At 42.3% G+C, this 26,835-nt stretch overlaps 1 protein-coding gene across 1 annotated transcript in view; it reads right to left on the bottom strand.

Annotated features, from left to right (window-relative positions):
• The window catches only part of LOC127569546 (protein KIBRA-like), an 82,794-nt gene that overhangs the window by 18,933 nt on the left and 37,026 nt on the right, over positions 1 to 26,835 (bottom strand). Inside the window, exons 6-16 of the mRNA XM_052014296.1 lie at positions 25,552 to 25,681; positions 24,411 to 24,557; positions 23,235 to 23,308; positions 22,372 to 22,614; positions 21,691 to 21,780; positions 19,540 to 20,222; positions 9,937 to 10,057; positions 4,581 to 4,658; positions 4,121 to 4,207; positions 2,333 to 2,525; positions 181 to 348 (exon numbers count right to left, since the gene is read on the bottom strand). Of these exons, the coding sequence (XP_051870256.1) occupies positions 181 to 348; positions 2,333 to 2,525; positions 4,121 to 4,207; positions 4,581 to 4,658; positions 9,937 to 10,057; positions 19,540 to 20,222; positions 21,691 to 21,780; positions 22,372 to 22,614; positions 23,235 to 23,308; positions 24,411 to 24,557; positions 25,552 to 25,681 (2,014 nt within the window). The remainder of the gene's footprint in view (positions 1 to 180; positions 349 to 2,332; positions 2,526 to 4,120; positions 4,208 to 4,580; positions 4,659 to 9,936; positions 10,058 to 19,539; positions 20,223 to 21,690; positions 21,781 to 22,371; positions 22,615 to 23,234; positions 23,309 to 24,410; positions 24,558 to 25,551; positions 25,682 to 26,835) is intronic.

Genomic DNA, 26,835 nt, shown 5'->3' with positions numbered 1-26,835 from the left:
CATCTTTGAAATAAAAAAAATGTGGTCGACTCTTAAATGCACCTGAAAAAGGCATTACGTTACCTGCAAAACAGGAAATGGATGACTTTCCATAAAATAAATGGATTTGAACCAACAATCAAAATCTCTGCATGTCATTACAACTAAACTATTCTTCAAAGATTCAACATAACAACATACATTCTTCTCTGATGTACTGTGATTAATTTCTGATTGAAGAACAGCTTCATCTTGTGCATAGTGCTTTATGTTTTGCTCTTGTAGATAATGATGATTAAGGAGGTTGTACCAGTGCATGGATCTTTCTCCAGATCTATTCACATTTGCCAAACTGATCTGAGCTCCACCCTGTTAACATTTAAATAAATTATCATTCAAGGCTTAGGAGTACAATTAAGATGTAATCAAAAAATCACATGAAATAATAAGGAAAATTTCTTGCTTAAAACCAACACAAACATCTCTATCCATCGTGTTGTGAATAAAATTAAAAAACAATTCCTTTTTTTCTAAACAGTTGAAGTTACATTTCTTAATGATTTGTACTGTTGTCTGTTCAATTTCAGCAAAAAACAGCCAAATATTTAATTTCTTTTGCTTAATTTGGAATCAGTATACAGGCAGTCCCTGGGTTACGCAAGGGTTCAGTTCCTGAAAAAATGTCTGTAAACTGATTTCTCCATGTCAGAAACATCCCTTCTCTCTCGCTACCCATATCATATCGCAGTACATACACTTGCTATAAATCTTTCATTTCATCAAAAATTCACCCTGGCCATAAATAAATTAATGGAATATATATACGGCATCCAGTCATTAATGAACACCATAACACCTTATTGTTATTACTAACTTGGAAAATGCTTCAATAATGCATGGGAGAATATGAGTAAAGTCAGATTTCTGTAAGTCGGGTCATCCATAGCCCGGACAGCCCCCGTAGATTCAATCTTAGAAGAACAGTCTGCAGTGCATCTTCAGTTAACTACTGCCTCAACTCTCACCATGGTTATTGCATTTGCTCAGAAGTCTCCCAGCTCCTGTGAGTTACCTTTCTTTTTTTAAAGTGTTGGTGTTCAATGTTGCACTTCTTCCTGTTCTCTAGGGGCATGAGCAAGGAAGATATTACGAGGAAGCCCTATTATTGACACCTGAATACAGCAAATGAAACCACTGCAAAATTTAATCCCTAAACATGAGAGAGAATCCCTGATTAGGAAGTGGGAATCTGCCTCTGTTAGAACATAGAACAGTACAGCACAGGAACAGGTCCTTCGGCCCACAATGTTGTGCTGAACCAATTCATCAGTAATAAAATGCCCAACTAAATTAATCCCTTCTGCCTACACAATGTCCATACCTTACCATTTCCTTCACATTCATGTGCCTGTCTAAGAGCTTCTTGATTTGCCTCCACCACCACCCCAGGCAGCGCATTCCAGGCACCCACCACTCTGTGTAAAAAAACGTGCCCCGCACATCTCCTTTGAACCTTCCCCCTCTCACTTTAAATGCATACCCACTGGTATTAGACATTTCAACACTGGGGAAAAGATACTGGCTGTCTACTCTATCTATGCCTCTCATAATCTTATAAACCTCTATCAGATCTCCCCTCAGCCTCCACTGCTCCAGAGAAAATACCCAAGCTTGTCCAACCTATCCTCATAGCACATGCCCTCTAATCCAGGCAGCATCTTCGTAAACCTCTTCTGTACCCTCTCCAAAGCTTTGACATCCTCCCTATAATGGGGTGACCAGAACTGAATGCAAAACTCCAGAAGCAGCCTAACTAAAGTTTTATAAAGCTGTTCACTACTACAAATCTGAGAACCACAATAAACTGGAGACATTAGAGGTTGCACGACTTCATTTACTAATTTTAAAACTATTTGTACAAAATGCACAACAGTTATCTGCCTGGATAACTCCAACAGCTCTTTCAGAACCCGTGGCCTCCACCACCAATAACGATAAAGGGTTTCAGGTGCATGGGAACACCACCATCCAAAGGTTCCCCTCCAAATTGTACACCACACTGAATTGGAAACATATTGCTATTCCTTCATTGTTGCAGGGTCCAAATCCTGGAACTCTCTCCCCAGCAACAAGGTCTCAATAGTTCAAGATGGCGGTTCACCTTCGTCTTCTCATGGTAATGCATGATAAAAGCAAGCCTTCCCAGGGATGCCCAGATCCCCAAAAAAATACATAAACAAAAATTAAAGGAAACAGAAAGTGTTCTATAAAAATCAACTGCACAATTTTCAATAGTGCAAATTACAAAGAAGAAAATGTACTTGAAGTTTTAATATTAAATACATTTACTGACCAAACACTCTTCCCGGTGAAATTTATCCACAGAACAAACATCAACTCGCAGAGTCTTCTGACGCAATGCAGAAAAGGAAATGGTGACCCAAAAGACCTCATTGTATGCCAGACTTTCAGCAATTCCTAGTGCCTTGGTGCGGAAGAGACAACTTGCATTTTCAGAGCATGGAAGCACAGCCACTCGGATATATCTGCACAAAAAAGAAATTGGGTCAGAGTCCACTAGAATAAAAGAGTAACCTTGTTTAAAGAAGGAAGTTTTGAACATGGATTTTCTTGACTCATGGCTGATGGAATGTGAACTTACTGCTACGTGACTAGCCAAGTACCTTCCATCTCTTTATGGGATGGAAGGTACATGGCTAGCCGTAGCACACAAAATATGTTCACGTACTCAGCTTATTAAGCAGAGTACTTAGGAAGTTGTCATTTGTTTTGTCAGGTGTTGATAACATCAGGTTTGTTAGTTCAAAAAAAGGGATAGTGAACAGGCTGCTAAACTTAGTTAGAATTCTGTACCAGTTTTATTCAACCAAAAATGGCTTGCAAGATCTAGAAGAATTCAGTCCTCGGGACCCAGACTAACTGCTACACAACTAAAAGATAGATTAACCAGAGTTTACAACATGCAAAATTCCAACTTCAAAGGGTAGAAATATTCTAGTGAAGGACACTTCATATGTAGGCTCAAGTCATAAGACACTGGGCAGCCAATAAAGAGAATTCACAGGAGATGCTAAAATGGACACCAGCTGTTTCCTTCAATATTGTCTGGCAACATTGTATTTGTTACAGATGAATAATTTAGCTAGTTTATTGAGTACATTTATTTTACAACCATCATGATAATTGAATAAACTGATTAAAACTTTCCCACACAAAATGGGTTTGCACTGTGAATAATTATAAATCTAACAAGAGGTCAAAAATCAAAAAAATTCTGATGCAGCAGGATTCTGTATTGAAGAATTGAAATACCTTTATGATAACTTGATGGATTCAATATATTTTGTTTGCTTTTAGTATTTTTGCAACAATCAAAGTCTACGTGGAAACAAATAAAAATATTAATTCCATTGGTTTCCAATAACAGAGAGGAAACTATTTTTAAGGTGCATTTAAATTATTTTGGAGTTTCTCCAGAAGAATTTATCAAGGGCATTAAAAAATGATAAATACCCTTGTATTTATGTGGCACCATGTACAAGCTCCAACCATCTCAAAGTAATTTTGAAATGTGTGGATTAACAGTTGTAACATAAATTCTGCCACCAATTTTCACACAGTAAAAGCTTCCAAAATAGCAACACAATTATGACCAGATGGTACTTTCATTTGATGGTTGAGGCATAAATGTTAGCCCGAACACTTGAGATAATCCCCCTACTCTTCTTTGGAATTATATTATGGAATCCTTTTACATCTCAGAAAATAGATGTATTACGTAGGCAGAATATACTACGGCTGTTTCACTTCCACTGCTTTTTAAGATGAAGCACCTGCAATATGGACTTTTAAGGGGAGTTCTGGTTCCACATTTTGTTCCTCCTTTTGGTCCCACAAATCAACAAATAGTATAAAATTTTGTTATTCAATAACCTGTTATGTCTACAGGAATATACACCAAAATATTCACCTTTGCAAGTGTATTCTCTTTCTAAAATGTTCTCACAAATGGTACCCTTTCAGTTAATTTATTCTGCTCTTCAATTTAACCTATTTAATTTGCTGTAAAAGCAGTGCTGAACTCACACACAACCTGATCACAAAGTTTTTTCTTACTTACATTGTCTGGTTCTGTGGTATTATGAGTGCTGCTGGATTGCTCAACTGAACAATAAATATTGCAAATCTTTTGCTTTTATTATCATACCTGCGGGGAAAAAAGGTTACTGTTAAATAAGTTAACAGAGATAATACATACTAAAAATGATCTGAATTAAACCTATTAAAAAATTTAAGTGAAGAATAGACATTTCATTCTATGAACTGAGAGACAAAGCAGCTTGATCAGTTTAATAAAGGCCTTCAAGGATTTCTCTTATCCTTCAAACTTTCGCAACTTTACAGCGAGGGCTTTTATTTTGGCCCTTAATCCCTGATTATACAACTTTTAAATTTTATTTTCAGAGTTCTCTTTAGGTTCAATTCACCCTTTACAAATGAGAAAATAACAAGTGGTAGTATTTAAGTGGCAAGTGATTTTTTTAATGTTTTAACAAGGTTAAGGAAAATTCAAATCTTACTTCATTCCTATCTGGAGTCTGGAAGCACATAGTGCTTCTATTTCATCCTCAAAAAGTGCATCCTCTGTTTCACATGACCTAGAGTCAGAATAAAACAAGTAACAACACAGATCAATTTGCCTGAAAAGGAGATACTTTGCATTTTTTTTTCAGGAATTGTATTTGGATTCTAATCAATTTTGTTAAAGGAATTGGATAATTTATGGAGTAGAATTTCAAAATGTACACTGAAACAGCCCTTGCATGAAAAGCTGCAATAAAAATAAGAATATAAATTGTATAATAAGATCAAACTCTGGCATAAATATTTACATAATTTCAGAAGAGCACGTCTAAAATAATGAGCAAATAATTTCAAGTATTCATTGTGCTAGGCCACAGGTTTGCAAACTCTTATGTGATATAAGAGTTATCTCAGGTGGAGTGGGTGCAAAAGTAACTGCAAGATGATGACTTTGTAATGCAGTGGAAATTTTTTGTGGGGATGGCGGAGCCATTGATTGGGGTCCAAGAAAAGGAAAAATCAATTAGACTGATAATTGGGAAAGAGAATTAGGTTTATGATAAATAATTACCATTTATAGCATTAAAATATAAAACATGCTGGAAGGGACCTGGACAACAGTAAATCTGTACAGGCATACACACAGTCTTCTAAACTCTCAAGTGAATAATGAAAAAACTCCTAAAACTCCTTCAACAAAATAGGCATTAAAATAAACAACTTCAGGTGAGGTTCATGTTTAAACATCAGTAAACAATTTTCAAAAAAAATGTAAGCAGTAAAATTGCAACTAACAAAATTTGAATAGAAAATTAGTTTTTTTTGTAATAATTAATTGCAAACCTCTATTTGTTTTTATTTGTATGGAAATCAGGTAATTATTTTGTATTCTGTTTGTGTATAGTTTTTGGCATACAGTAAATGGCAGGTTTCAAGACCAAGAAAAACAGGGTTTTCCAAGAACACAAAGAGAAATGGGATAACAGAACACTTATATAGCGGCTGCTACCGCGATGTGAAAGCAAGACACTAGCTGGTGGGCTGCAGAACAAAAACTGATTTATTTTCCCGCCTTGCGCGGGCCTTTTAAGAGGAACGGTTCCCGCCCACCGAAAACGGAAATGAAGTATGCGCTACGTCAAACTTTTCCTGTGCGCGGGTTCTCCCCGTCGCTCGGGGAAGACGAAGGCCTAATGCCATCTTGGGCCTCGCCGCTCCGACGACGCGTGACCCAACCGCCAAGCCAGTTCTCTTGCTTAGATGGTGAGTCGCTACACAATCCCCCCCCCCCAACCCCCAGAACTGGCGATACGGTCCCCAAGGTTCGCGGGCTGTGCTAACCGTTGCGTAGGAGGTCGGCCTCTGCGTCGCAGTGTTGGGACCTCGACCGGTTGTTGTAGATCTAAATGGGCCGGTTTGAGGCGGTCTGTCATGAAGACCTCTTCCTTGCCCCCAATGTCCAAAATAAAGGTGGACCCATCATTCCTGATGACCCGGAATGGCCCCTTGTGTGGTCGTTGCAACGGTGCCCGGGGTGTGCCCCTGCGAACAAAAACGAACTTACAGTCTCGTAGTTCTTTGGGCTCACAGGATGGGGCTTGACCATGCCGCGAAGTGGGAATCAGTGGCAAGCTGCCGAGCCTCTCGTGCAGTCTTTCCAGGACTGCCGTGGGTTGTTCCTCTTGGCCCCGAAGGGCGGGTATGAAATCCCCTGGGACGACCAGGGGTACACCGTACACGAGTTCAGCTGACGAAGCGTGGAGATCTTCCTTGGGGGCAGTGCGTATGCCAAGCAGGACCCAAGGCAGTTCGTCGACCCAGTTAGGGCCTTTCAGGCGGGCCATCAGGGCTGATTTCAGATGGCAGTGGAAACGTTCCACCAACCCGTTTGATTGAGGGTGGTAGGCCGTGGTGGTGTGCAGCTGCGTCCCTAGCATGTTTGCTAACGCAGACCAGAGGCTGGAGGTAAACTGGGTGCCCCTGTCTGAAGCGATGTGGTTTGGAACACCAGAACGTGAGATCCAAGTTGTGAGCAGCGCCTGGGCGCAGCAATCAGTCGTGATGTCAGATAGAGGGGTTGCCTCTGGCCACCTTGTGAACCAGTCCACAATGGTAAGGAGGTACCGGGCTCCTCTTGAAACTGGGAGAGGACCAACGAGGTCCACGTGGATGCGTTTGAACCTTCTACGGGTAGGCTCGAACTGCTGTGGCGGGACCTTGGTGTGTCGTTGGATTTTTGACGTCTGGCAGTGCGAACAAGTCCTGGCCCACTCACTGACCTGTTTGCGCAGGCCGTGCCAGACGAACTTGCTGGCGACCAGTCGAACAGTTGATCTGATGGACGGGTGCGCCAACCCGTGTACCGAGTCGAAAACGCGTTTCCGCCAGGCTGCAGGAACTATAGGGCGGCGTTGACCTGTTGCGATGTCGCAAAGGAGGGTCTGCTGACATGGACCGACTAAGAAATCTTGGAGCAACAGGCCCGAGACTGCGGTTCTGTAGCTAGGCAGCTCGTCGTCGGCTTGCTGTGCTTCTGCCAGGGCCGTGTAGTCAACCACCAGGGACAGGCTGTGGATGGTCGGTCTGGAAAGCGCGTCAGCAACAACATTGTCCTCTCCAGAGACATGTTGGATATCCGTTGTGAATTTGGAAATGTAGGACAAATGTCACTGCTGACGGGCTGACCAGGGATCGGAGACCTTGGAGAAGGCGAAGGACAAAGGCTTATGGTCAGTGAAAGCGGTGAAAGGCTTGCCTTCTAAGAAGTACCGGAAATGCCAGACTGCCAGGTACAGCACTAGAAGTTCCCGATCAAAAGTGCTGTATTTCAGTTCAGGTGGTCTAAGGTGCCTGCTGAAAGATGCCAAGGGTTGCCAACAGCCTTCGATTAGTTGTTCCAGTACTCCACCAACCGCGGTGTTGGATGCGTCCACCGTGAGGGCGGTTGGGACGTCTGTCCTAGGGTGTACCAGCATCACGGCGTCTGCTAGGGCTTGTTTGGCCTTAACGAAGGCAGCCACAGCCTCGTCATTCCAGGCGATGTCCTTGCCCTTGCCAGACATCAGCGAGAACAAAGGGCGCATGATACGGGCTGCTGCAAGGATGAACCGATGGTAAAAGTTGACCATCCCCAGGAATTCCTGCAGGCCTTTGACCGTGTTGGGACAGGCAAAATGGTGGATAGCGTATACCTTGGCGGGTAGGGGTATTGCTCCTTCGCTGGTGATTCTGTGGCCGAGGAAATCGAGTCCAGTCTTAATTGGCACTTGGCTGGGTTGATAGTGAGGCCAAAATCACGGAGACCAGAGTACAGTTGGTGGAGGTGGGAAAGGTGTTCTTGGCGGTCATGGCTGGTGATTAGTATGTCATCTAAGTAAATGAACACGAAGTCCAAGTCTCGGCCTACCGCGTCCATCAGCCACTGGAAAGTCTGTGCAGCGTTCTTAAGGCCGAACGGCATTCGAAGAGGCTGAATGGAGTGATAAGCCCAGTTTTGGGGAAGTTGTCAGGGTGGACCGGGATTTGGTGGTATCCCCGGACGAGGTCCACCCTGGAGAAGATGTAGGCCCCATGTAGGTTCACTGCGAAGTCCTGGATGTGAGGGATGGGGTAGCAGTCTGGGGTGGTGGCGTCATTCAGCCTGCCAGTGGCTTTGGGGACCATGTGCAGGGGGGAGGCCCAGGGGCTGTCTGACCTGCGAATGATCCCCAGCTCCTTCATGCGGTGGAACTCTTCCTTTGCCAAGCGGAGCTTGTCTGGAGGTAGTCGTCATGCTCAGGCATGAAGGGGTGGCCCTGTCATAATGATGTGGTGCTGCACCCCGTGTTTGGGCATCGAATTTGTAAACTGAGGTGCCAAAACCGATGGGAACTCAGCTAGGAGCTTGGTGAACTCGTTGCCAGACAGGGAAATGGAGTCCAGGCGTGGGGCTGGTAGTCTGGCTTCTCCCGGGGGTAGGTTTGGAAAGTTCTGGAGTGCACTAGCCGCTTCCCTCGCAGGTCGACTAGCAGGCTGTGGGCCCGAAGGAAATCGGCTCCCAGGAGTGGCTGGGCGATGGCGGCAAGGGTAAAGTTCCAGGTAAAGCGGCTGTCGCTGAATTGTAATTGAACTGTACGGGTACTGAAAATCCCTTTCGTTGTGCCGTTTGCGGCATTGAGTACAGGACCTTGTTGCCTGTTACGAGTGTCGCGGCCGGTCGGGGACAAAATACTGACCTCTGCTCCAGTATCGACGAGGAAATGACGCCCAGACTGCTTGTCCCGAACAAATAGGATGCTGTGTTGGCGGCCAGCTATCGTAGCCATCAGCGGCGGCTGGCCCTGGCATTTCCCTGAAACTTGCAGGGCAGGCGGCATCGACAGGCCTCCGTGCCCCACCTCTGATGGTAGAAACACAGCTGGTCGCCAGTGTCGTCGTCTGTGTTTCTGGGGTGTGGTCGCTCGGTTGCTGGGGCTGGTTTAGGTAGGCGTTGGGCTCGCGGCCTGGTGATTTGGCCAACGGACTACCCGCTCTCCCGTTTGGCCTTCCACAGGACATCTGCCCGGGCAGCTACCTCACGTGGGTTGCTGAAATCGGTGTCGGCCAACACCAGGTGAATGTCATCTGGTAGTTGTTCGAGGAAGGCCTGTTCGAACATTAGGCAAGGCTTGTGTCCCTCAGCCAAGGCCAGCATCTTGTTCATTAGGGCCGATGGGGATCTGTCCCCCCAGGCCGTCAAGATGAAGCAGGCGGGCGACGCACTCGCGACGGGAGAGGCCGAAGGTCCGAATAAGAAGGTCTTTGAAAGCCAGGTACTTATCCTCCTCCAGAGGAGACTGGATGAAGTCTCCGACCTGGGCGGCTGTCTCCTGGTCCAGAGAGCTGACCATGTGGTAGTACTTTGTGGAGTCAGAGGTGATCTACCAAAGTTGGAATTGTGCTTCAGCCTAGTCGAACCAGATGCTGCACCGAAGCATCCAAAAGGTGGGCAGCTTGAGCGCCACTGCGTTGGCTGCTGCGTTGTCGTCCATTGTGCGGGTCCAAAATCTGTTTGGACCGTCAAGGTCACCAACGTAGCGACTGCTACTGTGATGTGAAAGCAAGACACTAGTCGGTGGGCTGCAGGACAAAAACTGATTTATTTTCCCGCCGAAATTTTCCTGCCCACCGAAAACAGAAATGACGTATGCGCTACAACATCAAACTTTTCCCACGCGCGGGTTCTCCCCGTTGCTCGGGGAAGACGAAGGCCCAACGCCATCTTGGGCCTCGCTGCTCCGACGATGTGCAACCCGACCGCTGAGCCGGTTCACTTGCTCGGATGGTGAGTAAAGTTCAGTCAGAAATGGATAGACTAGAGAATACATTGTGTACCTTTTCACTGCTTCATATACTCCACTATCACCTGCTACTGACTCGTCTGACACTGCTGCAGAAACACAAGCAATTTTGGGATGCAGTAAAGCTCCAGGCATCTCTGTTTGAGTGCTGGCATCTAAAAAAAAGAAAGTAAATGGAGAGAAAATAAATCCATTGTAGTTCTGTTCAGAAAAAGGAAAACAATTACTTAATTTAATTTCTGGGAAAAGATTCAATAGAAAGGACAAATACAAATCCTGGAAAACTGAAGCAAAGCGAGAAAGTGCCCAAATTAACTGCTTCTAAATGAAAGCATATCCATCTGCAACAATTATTTGATCTATTGAATGATTATTAATGGAAAGACTTTCAGCGTAAAGGTTGGGATTCAAACTGAAATAGTTCAGTTTTAAATTTCAAATGATGAATGTGGTCATGATTCTTTCATAAAAAGCACAAGGTGATCTTAGCAGTTCTCATATCGAATTTTATTGCTTTTCTATCTTTTTGCATGTGAACATAATAACAATAAATAAAATAAATACACCAGAATGTGACATGCCCTGGCATGGATTGTGACCATTCCAAAGTTTTAAACAAAGTTGGCGAGAACATTCAGATGTCCTAACCATAAAGATCCAATGTTCTCATGAGTCAGAATGGAGAACTGTGCAAGTAACATTTCCATTTAAGGCAGGTGAGAGATGCAAATCAAGGAACAATAGAAGAGTTAGTCATAAATATTAAGACAAAGCCTCAAAATGATTTAACATGCTGAAAAATGTCAGTTGATCAGAGAGAGCCAACTTAGATCTAAGGATTCGGTCATATCACATAAACCTGATTGAAATTTTACAGATCAAGCAGCTACAAACTAACATATATAAAGCCCTTAGAGCCATCAGCAACAGCAAAATTGTATTCAACCACAAGCCATAACCTCATGGCCCACCAAATCCCTTGCTCTACAATTTTCATGAAGCCAGGGGACCGACCTTGGTTCAATGTCACAGAGGAGCATGCAAGAAGCAAGACGAAATATACCCAAAGTTGAGATGCCAAGATGGTTAAGATAGCACACAGGATTATGAATATGTCAGCCTAAGGATTAAATTAAAACTCTGGGGAAGAGATCCAAAAATAGCAGGGCGATTTGATGGGAAGCAGGAAACAATTAAAGTAGTACAGCTGAAGACAACAGGGTAGTTCGGTGGGACTATCGATGAAGTTCTGGAGAAATCAGGGGAAAAGAGAAGAGAAAGATCATGCAGTGGAGCCAGCCCCCGGAGAAGACAGTAGATACAGCAAGACATGGTGGAAGGACAGATGACATACGAAGGATATCACAGGGATATGGTGGCAGTAGAGGATAATTCATTGGCATTGCTTTTGATCATGGCCCTCAAGTCGTGCCAGAGAGCAACTTAAATGTTTTATCAAGCAGTTCATGGATACCTTCAGATGCCATATTTCCATAGACCAGGTAAATAAAATGAAGCGGCAAAAAGGGAGAATCAGTGAAAGAGAGACTTATGCCAATTACTTAAGTAAGCACCCTGGTTCTGAAGAGCATGTTGTATTCCACCCCTGTCCATCCCATTAAAAACCAATAGTGGCAGGTTTGAAATTTTCTTTTCACGTTTTAACTTCTCATCCAATCAAACACAATGGAAGCTAAAATCTATAGAAACCTGGTTCTATTCAAGTTTTCTTTTTACTTGTTGCCCGGTTTTCAATCTCCAGATATTTCATATTTTTTGTTATTACCACCTTATTTGTTTAGTCCCTGAAACTTTATCTGTGACCATCATTCCCCCAGAACTAATAACCAAGCTTCAAAACCTAGGCCTCTGTGCCTCCCTCTGCAACTGGACCCTCCACTTCCTTATTGGGAGATCACAGTCCGTGCAGATCAATAATAACATCTCCTAGCTGACCATCAACACAGGCGCACCTCAAGGATACGTGCTTAGCCCACTGCTCTACTCTCCCTACACTCATGACTAAGCACAGCTTAAACGCCATCTATAAATTCGCGACAACACCACTGATGTTGGCAGAATCTCCAATGGCGATGAGGAGGCTTCCAGGAGTGAGATTGATTGGCTGGTTGAGTGGTGTCGCAACAATAACCTCACGCTCAATGTCAGCAAGACCAAGGAACTGATTGTGGACTTCAGGAAAGGGAAATCAGGAGAACACACGTCAGTCCTCATTGAGGGATCAGAGGTGGAAAGGGTGAGCAGCTTCAAATTTCTGGCGGTTAACATCTCAGAGGATCTATCCTGGGCCCAACACATTGATGCAATCATGAAGAAGGCATGCAAGTGGCTCTACTTTGTTAGGAGTTTGAGGAGATTTGGTATGTCAAAGAATCTTACATTCCTATCGATGTACAGTAGAGAGCATTCTGACTGATTGCATCATAGCCTGGTATGGAGCCTCCAGTGCACAGGATTGCAAGAGGCTGCAGAGGGTCATAAACTCAGCCAGATCCATCGTGGGCACAACCCTCCCCACCATCGAGGACATCTTCAAGAGGCGGTGCCTCAAGAAGGCAGCATCCATCATTAAGGACCCTCACCATCCAGGACATGCCCTCCTCTTATTACTACCATCAGGGAGGAGGTACAGGAGCTGAAGACCCACACAACAATTTAGGAGAGGCTTATTCCCCTCCATCACCAGATTTCGAATGGTCCATGAACCCCTGAACACTACTTCGTTATTCCATTTTTTTTGCACCACTTATTTTTGTAATGTATAGATTTTTATGTCTTTCAGATAATTCTCTCAGTGGTGTTGGACTTCTGCAATGTCACAGTGTACCAGTCTAATTAAAAGAAAAGAATCTTTTATCCAACATACAAGATCTTAAAATTAAAAGAAAACGTTTGCAGTAGCAAGTTTCTGGTCAATGATATGCTAATGACATGGATCTGATAAAAGTGATTGTGAAAAATTCTTACAATAAAAATCTGCTTCAATATTTTATTAGGTGGCTTGTCAGATAAATCAAACTATTCTAGCCAAGTCTTGTTCTGGTTCAAGGCCATATATTAAACATTTTTCCCCTGGTTGCATACTTAGAAAGTACACAGCTCAAAACTTGATTTTGTCCAGTGGGAAAACACTGTGACTTCCATTGCTTCTTCCCAAATAACTATATTGCTACAACATTTCCTGGTAGCAATCAACTGAAAATAACAATATGATTGTAGCCCATCATTTCTAGGATCATAATTACTTACAGGTGAACCCATACATGCAAATACAGATTCTGAGATGAAAGCTAATTCCAGCTGATGGAATGTTGCAATTAGTCACAAGAGGCTGATGACCAACTTGGGCATTTGATTTTCTCTGAATACTCTTCATTCCTATGAACAGTGTTCCAGCGGAACCTCAAAACTAATTAACAAAACATTTTTCCTCACCATTGACTGCACCTTTAATCTATTAAAAAAAGCAATCATGAGCAAGTGGTAGGAATGCTACTTGTGCTAAATATTATTATATAATTCAGGCTGATTTATGATCTTTTAAATAGTTCTGAAAAAAGAGTTGTTGTGGATGGAATGCCTAACAAGTGGGCTGCTACGTCCAGTGTGGTGTTGAGCTTCTTGAGTGTTGTTCAAGCTATACTCATTCAGGCAACTGCAGAGTATTCCATCACATTCCAAATAGTTTTAAAAAGAGATCTTTTAAATAGTTCTTCACTTGGAATTATTCCTTTCCTTCTGACCAATTACACTAAACTCTAGTGGGCAAAAAGCTCACCAAGTAACATGGTTATAATAATTAAGTGCAATCAGACCACCTCACAGGTTTAGAACAAACCCAGTTTTAAAGTCATTTGAAAAACTCAACCATATACTGTAAGCTGTGGTCCAGCAGATTCCTCACTTCATGACCACCAAAAATTAGCAGAGACCAATGTAGAATGACATCATGGAATGAGGTGCAAGGCTGGTAAAACAAACAAATCCACCCACATGATAAATACCAAGAGCAGCAGCATATAGACAAAGGACAAGTCTCACAAGCAACAGCTTACATCAGACTTTCACAGGCTTTAACATATCTACATGAGAATGGCAGAAGACAAACATAAGGAAGCAGCAATCTCTCCTCAATCATGGTGAACAAAAGCTTAACTAAAAATACTGAATCATGATTAATTTACTGTATGCGACTCAGCAAAGACAACGGGTCCTGGCAAAATTCTGGATGCCTCGCTGAAGCCCTATATAGCAGATAAAATTGTTCCTGTGGCCAAGCAGATTTTAATATTCATGTGATGTGGGCTTCACAGGCAGATCCAACATTTAAATGCCCATCCCGAGTTGTCCCTACAAATGTGGTGCTGAACTGCCTTCTTGAACTGCTGCAGTCCTTGAGGTGTGGCTTTACCCATAATGCTGTTAGGGAGCAAGTTCCATGATTTTAACCAGTGACAGTGAAGGAATGGTGAAATAGTCCCAAGTCAGAATGGTATGTGGCTTGGAGGGAAATTTTCAGGTGGTGGTGTTTTCATGCTTTTGCTGCCTGTGTCTTTCTAGCTGTTAAAAGGCTGTGGGATTGGAGGGTGCTGTCTCAGGAGTCTTGGTGAGTTGTCGCAGTGCTTCCTGTAGACGATACAAACTGCTGTCACTGCATCAGTGGTGGAGTGAGTGAGTGGTTGTGGATGGAATGCCTAACAAGTGGGGTGCTATGTCCAGTGTGGTGTTGAGCTTCTTGAGTGTTGTTCAAACTACACTTATTCAGGCAACTGTATTCCAATGGAGTCTTGCAAATGGTGGACAGGTTTTGGGGAGTTAGGAGTTACTTGCCATAGAATTCCTAGCTTCTGACCTGCTCTTGTAGCCACATTGTGTATATGGCTCCTCCAGTTCAATTTCTGGTCAGTGTTAACCCCCAGGATATCGATAGTGGGGGTTTCAGTGATAGCAATGCAACTGAATGTCAAGGGGTGATAGCTGGATTTTCTCTTGTTGGATATTGTCATTGTCCTGCGTTTGTGATGCAAATGTTACTTGCCATCTTTCACCCACGCCTGGATATCGTCCAGGTCTTGCTGCATTTGGTTGTAGACTGGTTCATTATTTGAGGAGTCACAGATGCTGGTGAACACTCTGCAATCATGAGCAAACATCCCTACTTCTGACCTTACAATTGAAGGAAGGTCATTGAGGAAACAGCTGAAGATGGTTTGGCCTAAGACTCTACCCTGAGGAACTCCTCCAAGAAAGGTCTTGTGGCTGAGATGATTGACCTCCAACCACTGCAACCATCTTCCTTTGTGCTTGGTATGATTCCAACCAGCGGAGGGCTTTCTCCGGATTCCCACTGACGTTGCAGGGAATGATATGTTGGATACAGAGGCTCATGGAGTGGTAGGTGAGGACAGGGGGAACCCTATCCCTTGTATGTCGGGGGGGGTGCTGGAATGGGGGGGTGAGGCCAGACATGCAGGAAATGGAGTGGAGTGGAAACCCTATTTTCTGAAAAAAAAACATGGATATTTCGGATGTCCTGGGATGGAAAGCCTCATCATGAAAACAGATGCAGCAGAGATGGAGGAACTGAAAGGAATAGCATCCTTGCAAGTGACAGGGTGGGAAGAGGTGTAGTCAAAGTAACTGTGGGAGCCAGCGGGTTTGTAAAAGATGTCAGTAGATTATCTGTATCTGGAGATGGAGATAGAGAGATCAAGAAAGGGGACAGGGGTGTCAGAGGTGGACCAAGTACATTTGAGGGCGGGGTGGAAGTTGGTGGTGCACAGATGTTGCAGCACAAATGCAGTCATCAATGTAATGGAGAAAGAGTTGGGGAACATTAATGGCCGAGACCGAGACCTGAGGCCTGAGACCTAACGCGAGGCCGAGGCCTGACCAACTGGGGCACGACACCAGGGCCCCTCCAGATCAGAAGCCCGACCCTATGGAGCACCCGGGGCCGAGTCCTGATGCCGAGGCCCCCCTAGACAACCCCACTTACCTGCTGAGGCAGCTCACTCATCTTCAGGACACTTAAACCTATGTGGAAGCAACAATTTACCTCACAAGACAGCAGAATCCACTCCAGGTCTTCCAAGCTTACCTCCCAGTCCAGGTGGATCCACTCCAGGTCTTCCAAGTCTGTTCACAGGCCGTCACTTACCTTCCAGTCCAGGTGAATCCGCTCCAGGTCTTCAAAGTCTAGCAAGGAGAAGTTACTTACCATCCAGTCCAGGGAAATCCACTTCAGGTCTTACAGGTCTGACCCTTAACAATAACTTACCTGGTGGCTCCACTTCAGGACCAATGAGTCGCCGCCGCGTATCTCGGAAACGTAGCAAGAGGGCTGGGCTGCAGGTGAGGCTGAAACAACATGGATACAAGACCCCCCTCCCCAGCATACTACTAGCTAACGTCCAGTCCATTGAGAACAAAGTTGATGAACTAAGGGCAAGACTGACCTACCAAAGAGAACTAAGGGACTGTTGTGTACTATGTCTCACTGAAACATGGCTTACACCTGCTTCACCTGACTGTGCTATTCAACCTGAGGGCTTCTCAATTCATCGAATGGACCGTACAGCGTCTTCAGGCAAAGTTAAAGGCGGAGGGGTCTGCTTCTTAATCAATAACTTATGGTGCTTGGACGTGACTCCTGCTCACCCAGCCTGGAATATCTAACGGTGAAGTGTCGACCATTCTATCTGCCAAGGAAGTTCACTTCAGTTATCCTGATGACAGTCTACATCCCACCACAGATGGACGTGAAGCCTGCACTCAATGAGCTATAGTCCGTGGTCAACAACCTTGAGACAGGATACCCTGAGGCTCTCTTCATTATCGCAGGTGACTTCAATCAGGCCAACCTCAAGAGTGTGTTACCAAAATACTACCAGCACATCTCCTGCTCCACCAGGGGTGCCAACACCCTTGACCACTGCTATACAACCATCAAAGATGCCTTCCGAGCCACTGCTCATCCTCACTTTGGGAAATCGGACCACCAGGCTGTGCTCCTTCTCCCTGCATACAAACAGAAACTGAAACGGGAGGATCCAGTACAGAGAGTCATGCAGTGCTGGTCTGAAGAAGCAGATGAGCTCCTAGGTGACTGCTTTGAGACAGTGGACTGGTCCATGTTCAAAGACTCAGCTGCCAGCCTTGATGAGTATGTCACCACCATCACAGACTTTATCAGCAAGTGTGTGGAGGACTGTGTACCAAAGAAGACAATACAGGTGTTCCCAAACAGGAAACCATGGATGAACCGGGAGATACACTCACTACTGAAGTTGAGGACTGCTGTACACAAATCTGGTGATCCTGATCTGTACAAGAAATCGAGATATGACCTTCGGAAAGCTATCAGGGATGCCAAGAGGCAATACCGACTCAAAATGGAGTCCCAGACCAGCCGTCAGTTATGGCAGGGCTTACATGCCATAACAGGCTACAAGACGAAGATGGGCTGCATAGTTAACAACAGCGCATCCCTTCCTGATGAACTTAATGCATCCTATGCACGTTTTGAACAAAAGGGACATGGATTGTCACCATGCACCCTGACAGCCTCCAATGCAACAGAACCTGTGATCACCACTGAAGATGTAAGATCAGTCTTCTGGAGAATGAACATGAGGAAACCACCTGGCCCAGATGGTGTCCCTGGCCGTGTGCTCAGATTTTGTGCTGATCAGCTGGCAGAATTATTTGCAGACATACTTAACCTCTCCCTGCTTCAATCTCAGGTTCCCACCTGTTTTAAGACCACTATCATCCCGGTACCGAAGAAAAGCAAGGTAACATGCCTCAGTGACTACCGACCAGTAGCTCTGATATCCACCATCACGAAGTGCTTCGAGAGGTTGGTCATGGCACGCATCAACTCTAGCCTCCCAGACAATCTTGACTCACTGCAATTTGCCTATTGCCAAAACAGGTCTACAGCGGATGCCATCTCCCTGTCCCAATACTCAGCTCTGGAGTATCTGGACAGTAAAGACACCTACGTTAGACTATTGTTTATTGACTACAGCTCTGCCTTCAATACAATAATCCCAAGCAAGCTTGTCACCAAACTCAGAGACTTAGGACTCAACACCTCCCTCTGTAACTGGATCCTTGACTTTCTAACAAACAGACCGCAATCAGTGAGGATAGGCAGCAATACCTCCGGCACGATTATTCTCAACACTGGTGCCCCACAAGGCTGCATCCTCAGCCCTCTGTTCTACTCCCTATACACTCATGGCTGTGTGGCCAGATTCTGCTCTAACTCCATCTACAAGTTTGCAGATGATACCACCGTTGTAGGCCGTATCTCAAACAGTGATGAGTCGAAGTACAGGAAGGAGATAGAGAGCTTAGTGGAATGGTGTCATGACAACAATCTTTCCCTCAATGTCAACAGAAGAGCTGGTCATTGACTTCAAGAAAGGGGGCGGTTTACATGCACCTGTCTACATCAATGGTGCTGAGGTCGAGAGGGTTGAGAGCTTCAAGTTCCTGGGAGTGAACATCATCAAAAGCCTGTCCTGGTCAAATCACGTAGATACCACAGCCAAGAAAGGTCACCAGCGCCTCTACTTCCTCAGGAGGCTAAAGAAATTTGGATTGTCCCCTTTGTCTCTCACCAACTTTTACTGATGCACCATAGGAAGTATCCTATCTGGATGTATCACGGCTTTGTACGGCAACTGCTCTGCCCAGGACCGCAAGAAACTGCAGAGAGTTGTGGATACAGCCCAGTGCATCACGGACACCAGCCTCCCCTCCTTGGACTCTGTCTTTACCTCTCACTGTCTTGGTGAAGCAGCCAGCATAATCAAAGACCCCACCCACCCAGGTCATTCTCTCTTCTCTCCTCTTCCATCGTGTAGAAGATACAGGAGCCTGAGGGTACATACCACCAGACTTAAGGACAGCTTCTACTCCACTGTGATAAGGCTATTGAACGGTTCCCTTATACAATGAGATGTACTACGACCCCACGATCTACCTTGTTGTGACCTCGCACCTTATTGCACTGCACTTTCTCTATAGCTGTGACACTTTACTCTGTACTGTTATTGTTTTTACCTGTACTACATCAATGGACTCTGTACTAACTCAATGTAACTGCACTGTGTAATGAATTGACCTGTATGATCAGTATGCAAGTCAAGTTTTTCACTGTACCTTGGTACAAGTGACAATAATAAACCAATACCAATAATGGTGTAGGTTTGGAACATAGATTGTTCCATGTAGCCAACGAAAAGGCAGGTGTGCAAGCAATCTTCTAAATTAATGCTTAGTCAAGTGTTCTTTGTGTACAAAAACAATAACTCTTTGTTTTCATATCAAATATGCCATTTCTCATTCTAATTTCCATTAATAGCAAACATAAACTTGATTGTTATCACTTGATCTGGCAAACTATTTGATTATATTTTACATGTTTACCTGCTATGGCAAATCATAAAAAATACACTTAAAAATAAAACAGCATTGCTCAAAATAGATACTGTTGAATGCATCATTCAAAAATATGTACTGTACATATGAACTCACTTAAAAGCAAAACTAACATGATATTTAAACCAGCACATTTAATGACATAACACATTATATACCTTACCTTCTATTCTTTCATTAGATTTGGTAGAAATTCCAGACTCTTCACTCCGTAGGTTTGATGAGTTACTAAATGGTCCAGATTCAGACTTGTTCTCAGTTTCCAAATTTAAACAAGGTAAAAAGACTGTATCTGGAGGCATGGATTTTGAAGGAGTCTGGTTATCATTCTCAGTGTACAAACTAAAGTTAGCAATAGTATCAGGCAGCTCCGTATCTTCAAAGTCTGTATTGGCATGGTTCAAAAGAGATTCTCCTGAAGATATCAAAAAATGGGTGTCTCTAACCACAGGAGAACCAGGTGGTGATAAGGAGGATAAGGATGACCTTGGGCTCAATGAAGTTACAGATTTGGGCGTCTCGGACAAATATCTCCGTGCGTGAATCTTGTTTGTATTTCCATAAGAATCGATGTGCGAGGAACAGTTACGAGTATTTGCAACCTCATTTTCATGTATGGTGGTTATAGAGCTTGCAGGTCTAGTGCTTGTGGTATCCTCTTGAAGCAAGATATCTAACTTATACTGATAGTCTAAGTCTGCTGTTTGTTCTGGGAGATCATAGTACAGGTCAGTAAAGCTAACAGAACTTGAAGATCCTAGGCTGGATGCACCAAGAGATCCATGGCTGGAAGTCAATGATCCTTTGCTGCTACCAGATGATAATGAAAGAGTGCTGGTTGAAAGACTTGGGGGGAGAAAAATAAACAATTATTAGTATCACAATATTACAAATAGTAAAATCTTTACTGAATTAAAACAAAGCATATGGGAAATAAAAGTAGTTTTAGGATTAGAGGTTGACCACCTTTATCCAAGAAAGCTGTGAATGCTCAAATAAAAACAGAAAATGCTGGAAATATTCTGCAGGTCAGGCATTATTTGTGGAGAGAAAAATCAAGTTAATATATTAGGTCAGAGACCTTTTATTAGAATGGAGTCAGAGTCAGAGAGAGATACAGCATAGCAACAGGTCCTTCAGCCCACTATCAAGCACCCATTTTTAAATTAATCCTACCCTAATCCATTTTACTCTCCTTACATTCCCAACAGCTCCCTCATGATTCTATCACTCATCTACACACTTGGACAATTTGCCATGGCCAAAAATCTACTAATCTCCAGATTTTTGGGACGTGGGAGGAAACCGGAGCACCCAGAGGAGAGGTGAGGCAGGGGCTGGTCAGTGATAGGTGGACGACAATGGAATGAGGAATGATGGGCAGACGGATCCAGGAGGGGGAGGGGGTGGGGTAGAGTTGGGAAACAGAGGCTGGGGGTGATGGGTGGAAACAGACAAGGAACATAAAAGGGCGCAATGAGCCAGGTGGATGAAAGGGAGGGTAAATTTAGGGAAAGAGACTGGAGGGTGATAAATGGAGGCAGAAGAGATTCAATTGCTGGACTCTGATAAGTAAGGAAGGTGATAAGTCCAGTTGCAGAGTCTTGACTAGAAACATCAATCATTCCTTCCCCTCCACAGATGTTGCCTGATCTGCTAGGTTCATCCATCAGTTTGTTTTTCACTTTTTTGTCTGTCTTGTGTTTCCAAAAATTTATCAGTTTTAGTCTGGAATATACTCAATTGCTAAACATTCAAGCTGTCGAAAAGCAAACAACTACAGATGCTAGAAATCTCAAATACAAGTGCAAAATGCCGTAAACTCTCAGCAGATCAGGCAGCACCTGTTGAGTTAACATTTCAGATTAATACACTTTCAACATAACTAGGAAAAATTAGAAATCAAACATGTTTTAAGTTGCAGAGAATGGAGAGGGATGGAATTAAGCTTGAAATTAAGTCAGTGATGGGCTGGCAATAAACCTATGCCAAAATACAATTGTGTGTAAAACCCAAGGTATCAATGATAAAGGACAGTGGGGAGTAGGACAATAGTGACTGGACACCTGCGATTCACTGCTGTTTTTATAGGATCCAGAAACAGTTTAGCGTTATCTGGGAACTCCGCTTTAAGTAATCAGTTTTCCAATGAAATTTTATCACATAACACATACAGATTTTCCGGTACACAATATCATTTCTAGACCCTAGCCTCTACAATCCTGACAAAATACAGCAGTGGCATTGTGAAGATTCTGTGATCCCAGCATTATTTCAATGATTAACCTGTCCACATATTCACAAAATAACTTACCTTTGCAGTTGTGAGTGTAATACCGATGCTAAACGTGTTGCTTCTTCTAACTCCCTCAACAAGTTGTTCCTCCTGCTGTGCATCTTTAATCTGCAGAATATAACTTTATCATAAATCTAAGAAAGCAATAAATTTCACGATTACACGTTGATTGATTTCAACCTCCCATGCAAATATTCACAGTCATTTTGTAAAAGTGCATAAAAAAGATATACTTGTTAAAAATGTATTCCAGTGCATTTAATACACAGAACTAGACTACAAAATTCAAAAGGTCTATGCCAATATTCTTATCTAGCTCTCATGTGTAAATTCTGAGGCTCATTTTCATGTTTCTGGCCCCATGTCATTTCTTTGTACTATGTTTCAAGAGAAGATAATTTCCCAAAGTAAATATCAATTAATCATCATCTCTATTCCAAAATTGGTTAGCATCACTTTAAATTGATTCCTTGGAAACAGCTTTGAAGGATTTCTCCTGAGATTTTTTGTTTCCTGATTGCTATTTCTCAGTAAAGCAGCACTTCTTTGGTGTCAAGATATATTATCAACTTGTTTCCATTGTTAGTTTTCATTCAACAAGTGCAAATTATTTTATTTGCATATTGATAATTTTTAAAACATATCCTTTCAGCAATGGCACATGACACTGAAACTACTTCAATACGCTAGATTACAAACCTTTCTGTGAGTGCTTTGCTTTGTGTATCTCTTGCTACCTGTAGGTCTTCTGCCAGTTGCTTTCGTTCCATTTCCAGCCGCTCCACCTCACTGGGTACCCATTTGCGAGGGTTTATAAACTGCAGTTCCTTCAATAGTTCTTCTTTCTCATTAATCAGTATCAGCCTGTCTCGCTCTGCATCCAACACTCCAGGCCATGCCTCACTAGAGAGCTTTGCCAGCTCAATTTTGATGTTTGAAATCCTGTCATAAAATAAAGATCACTAAAAACTGAAGCAAAAGGGCAGATAATCATAGTTTGGCCTTGAATCTATCTTTGGGCCTACAGCACACACCGCAAATTTAACCAATAGAAAGTAAGAGCATACACAATGGTAGATGCAAGCATAATTTGAAGTACATTTTTGCAATGAAAAAATAACCATTGTAGAATTTTGTTAATTTTACATATATAATTATACCAATAACTCCCAAAAATGGTGCCCACACCTGATAACAATTTCCTATTTGAAGTTTGGGATTATTAAGCTAACTTGTATCAAGTCATCCCTCATTTCAAGTCCAAGATTCTTTCAGTTAACTGACACATTTCTATGCTTAATTGATAAATTGTGAAGTAATTTTTAGAACAAAAAGACAATTGGAAAATTAGTTATGAACCAAACTGACTTTTATAGTCTTTCAATAATTTCATTTCATTTCAGAAATTTAATATCCTTCAGGACATAAACAATCAAGACAATTGAAAAGCAGCGATCAGAACCTCATACGTTGACCATTTTTTGAAGCAGCTCACACTTTTTGGACAATTTCTTTCAAATGTCTCAAATTGCATGGAAAAACAAATTTCACCGTGTACTGACCTTCTCTTTGATTCTTCATACTGCAGGCTAAGTCTCACCTTTTCAGCCAATTTGGTGTTTCTACCACAAACAAACTAAATACAAAACAGATTAAAAAGAAAACAAAATTAAAGAAAAGAAGGCTTTTGAGGCATTTTGCAATTACTATTTGCACAGGAGTAGTTTTGTATTACATTGACAACCATTTTAGAGTTAACAACACCAGATTTATCATCAGAATCAGGTTTATTATCACTGACATATGTCATGAAATTTGCTGTTTTGCAGCAGCAGTACAGTGCAAGACAAAAACGTAAAAATTACCATAAGTTACAAAAATAAATAAATAGCGCAAAAGAGGAATAACGAGATAGTGTTCATGGGTTCATGGATCGTTCAGAGATCTGATGGCGGAGGGGAAGAAGCTGTTCCTGAAACATTGAACGTGGGATAATGGAGCCATGTTTGTAAACAATATGAAGCTAAGTGGAAAAGTGCACTGCAAGCAGGGCATAATGCATCAGCATTGGGATATGAACAAATAAAGTGAATGGACACAATGTTGACAGATGGAGGGTGACACGGGAAATTGGGTAAATTTCTACCACACTCATCCATTATTCAAATGGCATGAGCTACAAACAGTAGAACTGGTCTTAACTAGGAAGCAAAAAGCCTGCTCTTCCCCGGGCCCAATTTTCTTAGGGTAGTTTCCTTTATGTCTTCTTCTTGCCACTTTTTAGCAATGGCTTTGGATTTCATCCTTCTCCCCATGAGCCCGATCCTCAACTGGATCTTCTGATCTCCTCTCCTAAACCTCCCAACTGCAGCACCAAATTCTTCCTCAGATTCCCTAATCATCTAATCATCTCCCTGGCTGCATCTCTACCCATTTCCCAATACACATTGATCACAACCACCCCTCTTCCACCTCCTTGGAGCTTCAACACTAATCTTCCTTCTGCAATCCTCTCCCCAACCTATTCCTATCATCAACACCAAAAGCATTTCTTTCACTCAACCCAATTAGTTGCCTTGCACTCTTTCCTTGATCTGTGTTTTGGGCACAGACTACTATAAAACATGAGTGGGAGATCCCCAAGCATCACCTCAAATATGTGGGGAAAAAAACCACACTCAGAGGGTTTGCATTGATTATCATTGTTATTCAAATGAAACATCAGAATTTATACTCACATCTCCTGAAATATCTGTCTGGGACCCAGCATCTGAACAATGCCGGCTAACAGATTGCTTTGAATTTACTGATGAGGAACTACTGTTCCAGAGATCAGACTGAAACTCTGTTTGAAGTCGGAAACTCTCTCTCAATCTGGCCAGACTCTAAAAACAAAAAACAAAAGAATTAAAGAAAAAACACTTTGCACAAATGTATGGGGCTGAAATAGGTTCTATCTCAATTAAAATGACAAGCAGTAATTTTAATTTTTTTAATCTTATCATCCTATAGTTCTGGGTTTTACTTGTACAATTTGCATTTATGTAAGAAAATAAAATATAGACTATAAGTAGACGATACACTGCACCCCTCCAAGACTGTTCTGTCACTCAAAAAGGCAAAGATGATCACTGACCTCAAATCCAAGTTCCTGCCAAATCCCTATATTGTTTTACAAAAGTGAGCAGCCTTGCATTTTTCCACATATCTAACAGTGAATGGGAAAGAAAGCTACTATACTCCAAAAATTAGGACTTGACACTACTAAAGCATCTCAAAGTCCTAAAATAATTATTCTATAATATTCAGGCTTACAATCCAGTACTTATTTATTATACTCATCCTATGAAGCTGTCCTCCATGCAGCAAGCTAACAGACAATGCAGGAAAAGGGTCCTGTAGGTTTAAAGACTTCGTGGGAGACAGAAACCTAGTGTTCCATCCAGAGCAGCGGGAAGCCACAACCTGCTCACAGTGGCAGGATCATGTGCGTTTGTGTCTGTAAATGTGCCCCCATCTGTCCATGCAAGCACCCGTAGCCACATACATATGACATGTCCATGCAGCAGTCTGCCCTCAAATTATCTTGGACTTGTTGCTCTTGGATCAAGACCTTCCTCTGTGAAGTCAGTATCATAGCTGGTGTGCAATGGGGACTAGATTTTAAAAGAATTCAAAACAGGTTTCAATCCATCCTTTACCCTGAGAGAAAGTCTTCCAGGAAAGTCTTCTTTAGGATCAAAAATTTAATTAACGTTTGTTACTTAAAACTACCTGATCCAAAACCAACCCCCAAATTGGGAAGATTTCATAATTTATATTACATTTTCCAGAATGGTGAGTGGTTGAAATACTTGGCTGAAGTCATTTGCACTCTACCTGAATGAGGTCTCTTTTTTCCTTCTCTCCTGAGTTAATAGCCTTTTTGATGGTTTTCATTTCATTCACAATCGCCTTTGCTTCATCAAGTTTGTATCCTCCCCGAGTCCCTGACATCTTTAGGTCAATTCTAGAATTAAAAATACACTTAACACTCCACAATTGAAAATGCAATAGTTATCCAATATCTCTGAGCACAGCAAGTTTATTTTTATAGTAAAAGTAAGTGAAATGTAAAACATTTTCAAGGGTAGTTTTTAGATAATGTATTAAGTAAACTTCAAAATACTTTTGTACTCAGTGCAATGTCCTCTTCAACAAAGGAGAAAGCACAGTAATGCTTTATATATATTTTTCTTCTGTTAAGATTAGATTGTATATTATAGAAATGTAATACGATAATGCCAATGTAAACATTTATTTAAGTAGGCCATAGAAATCCAATAGTTAATAGCTTAACTCACAAATATAATATTGTAGTTAGTTTATGAAATATTGAATTGTTTGTATTCTGTGCATTATTGAAGAGCAATTTCAGGTAATATGAAGCAGTACAACACCTGGCATTCTAGAAAAGGAACTTGTGAGAAGGGCAAACCATAGCAGGTCTCTGCCACCAAACAGATTGAAGAATTCTCACTATGATATACAGTCTAATCTAGAGAAAGCAAGTTAGAACATACAATTCAATAGCATTTCACAAAAAACTAAAATAATGCAATTTGAAAAATGAAATAGAAAGGGGAAGTAAAAAATTCTTTCCTTTCCAAGCTCAAACAATAGAAATAAGAACCCACAAATACAGGTAAAATTTTCAGTTCCAGAGATTATTTGGCTAAATTTCGAACCATCACCACCGTTAAAAATTCACTTACACGTAAATAGTAAATTCTACTATCTATCTTGGATGTTTAGTTAATATCCAGAAGATTAATACCTCACTGCTTGCATGATCTACTGGCAAAATAACACTACAGCAGAGCTTGCTAAGCAGGATAAATTATAGCAAGCTTACAATATCCAAGTTTTACTGTGCAAATGCATAATTATATAAATATAGTGACAATGCTGTTGCTATTCAGAGTGAGGCTTATTGGGGAATTCTCCTGTGAATTACTAAAAGTGAATGAAATTGAATTAATAGAAATAATTTGCATCTAATTCTCCTCCAGTCAATGTATTTTTCTGGAGATATTACCCTGATTTTATAGGAAGAAGTTGCTGCAGTCTGAAAATGTGCTTTTTAAATGGATTCTGCTTTGAGTAAATTGATTTTTCTGATTG

This window comes from Pristis pectinata, chromosome 4, assembly GCF_009764475.1.
Source record: "Pristis pectinata isolate sPriPec2 chromosome 4, sPriPec2.1.pri, whole genome shotgun sequence".
Taxonomy (NCBI): Eukaryota; Metazoa; Chordata; class Chondrichthyes; order Rhinopristiformes; family Pristidae; genus Pristis; species Pristis pectinata.
The sequence above is the reverse complement of the archived record's forward strand: the minus strand, read 5'-3'. Positions and strand labels throughout refer to the sequence as shown.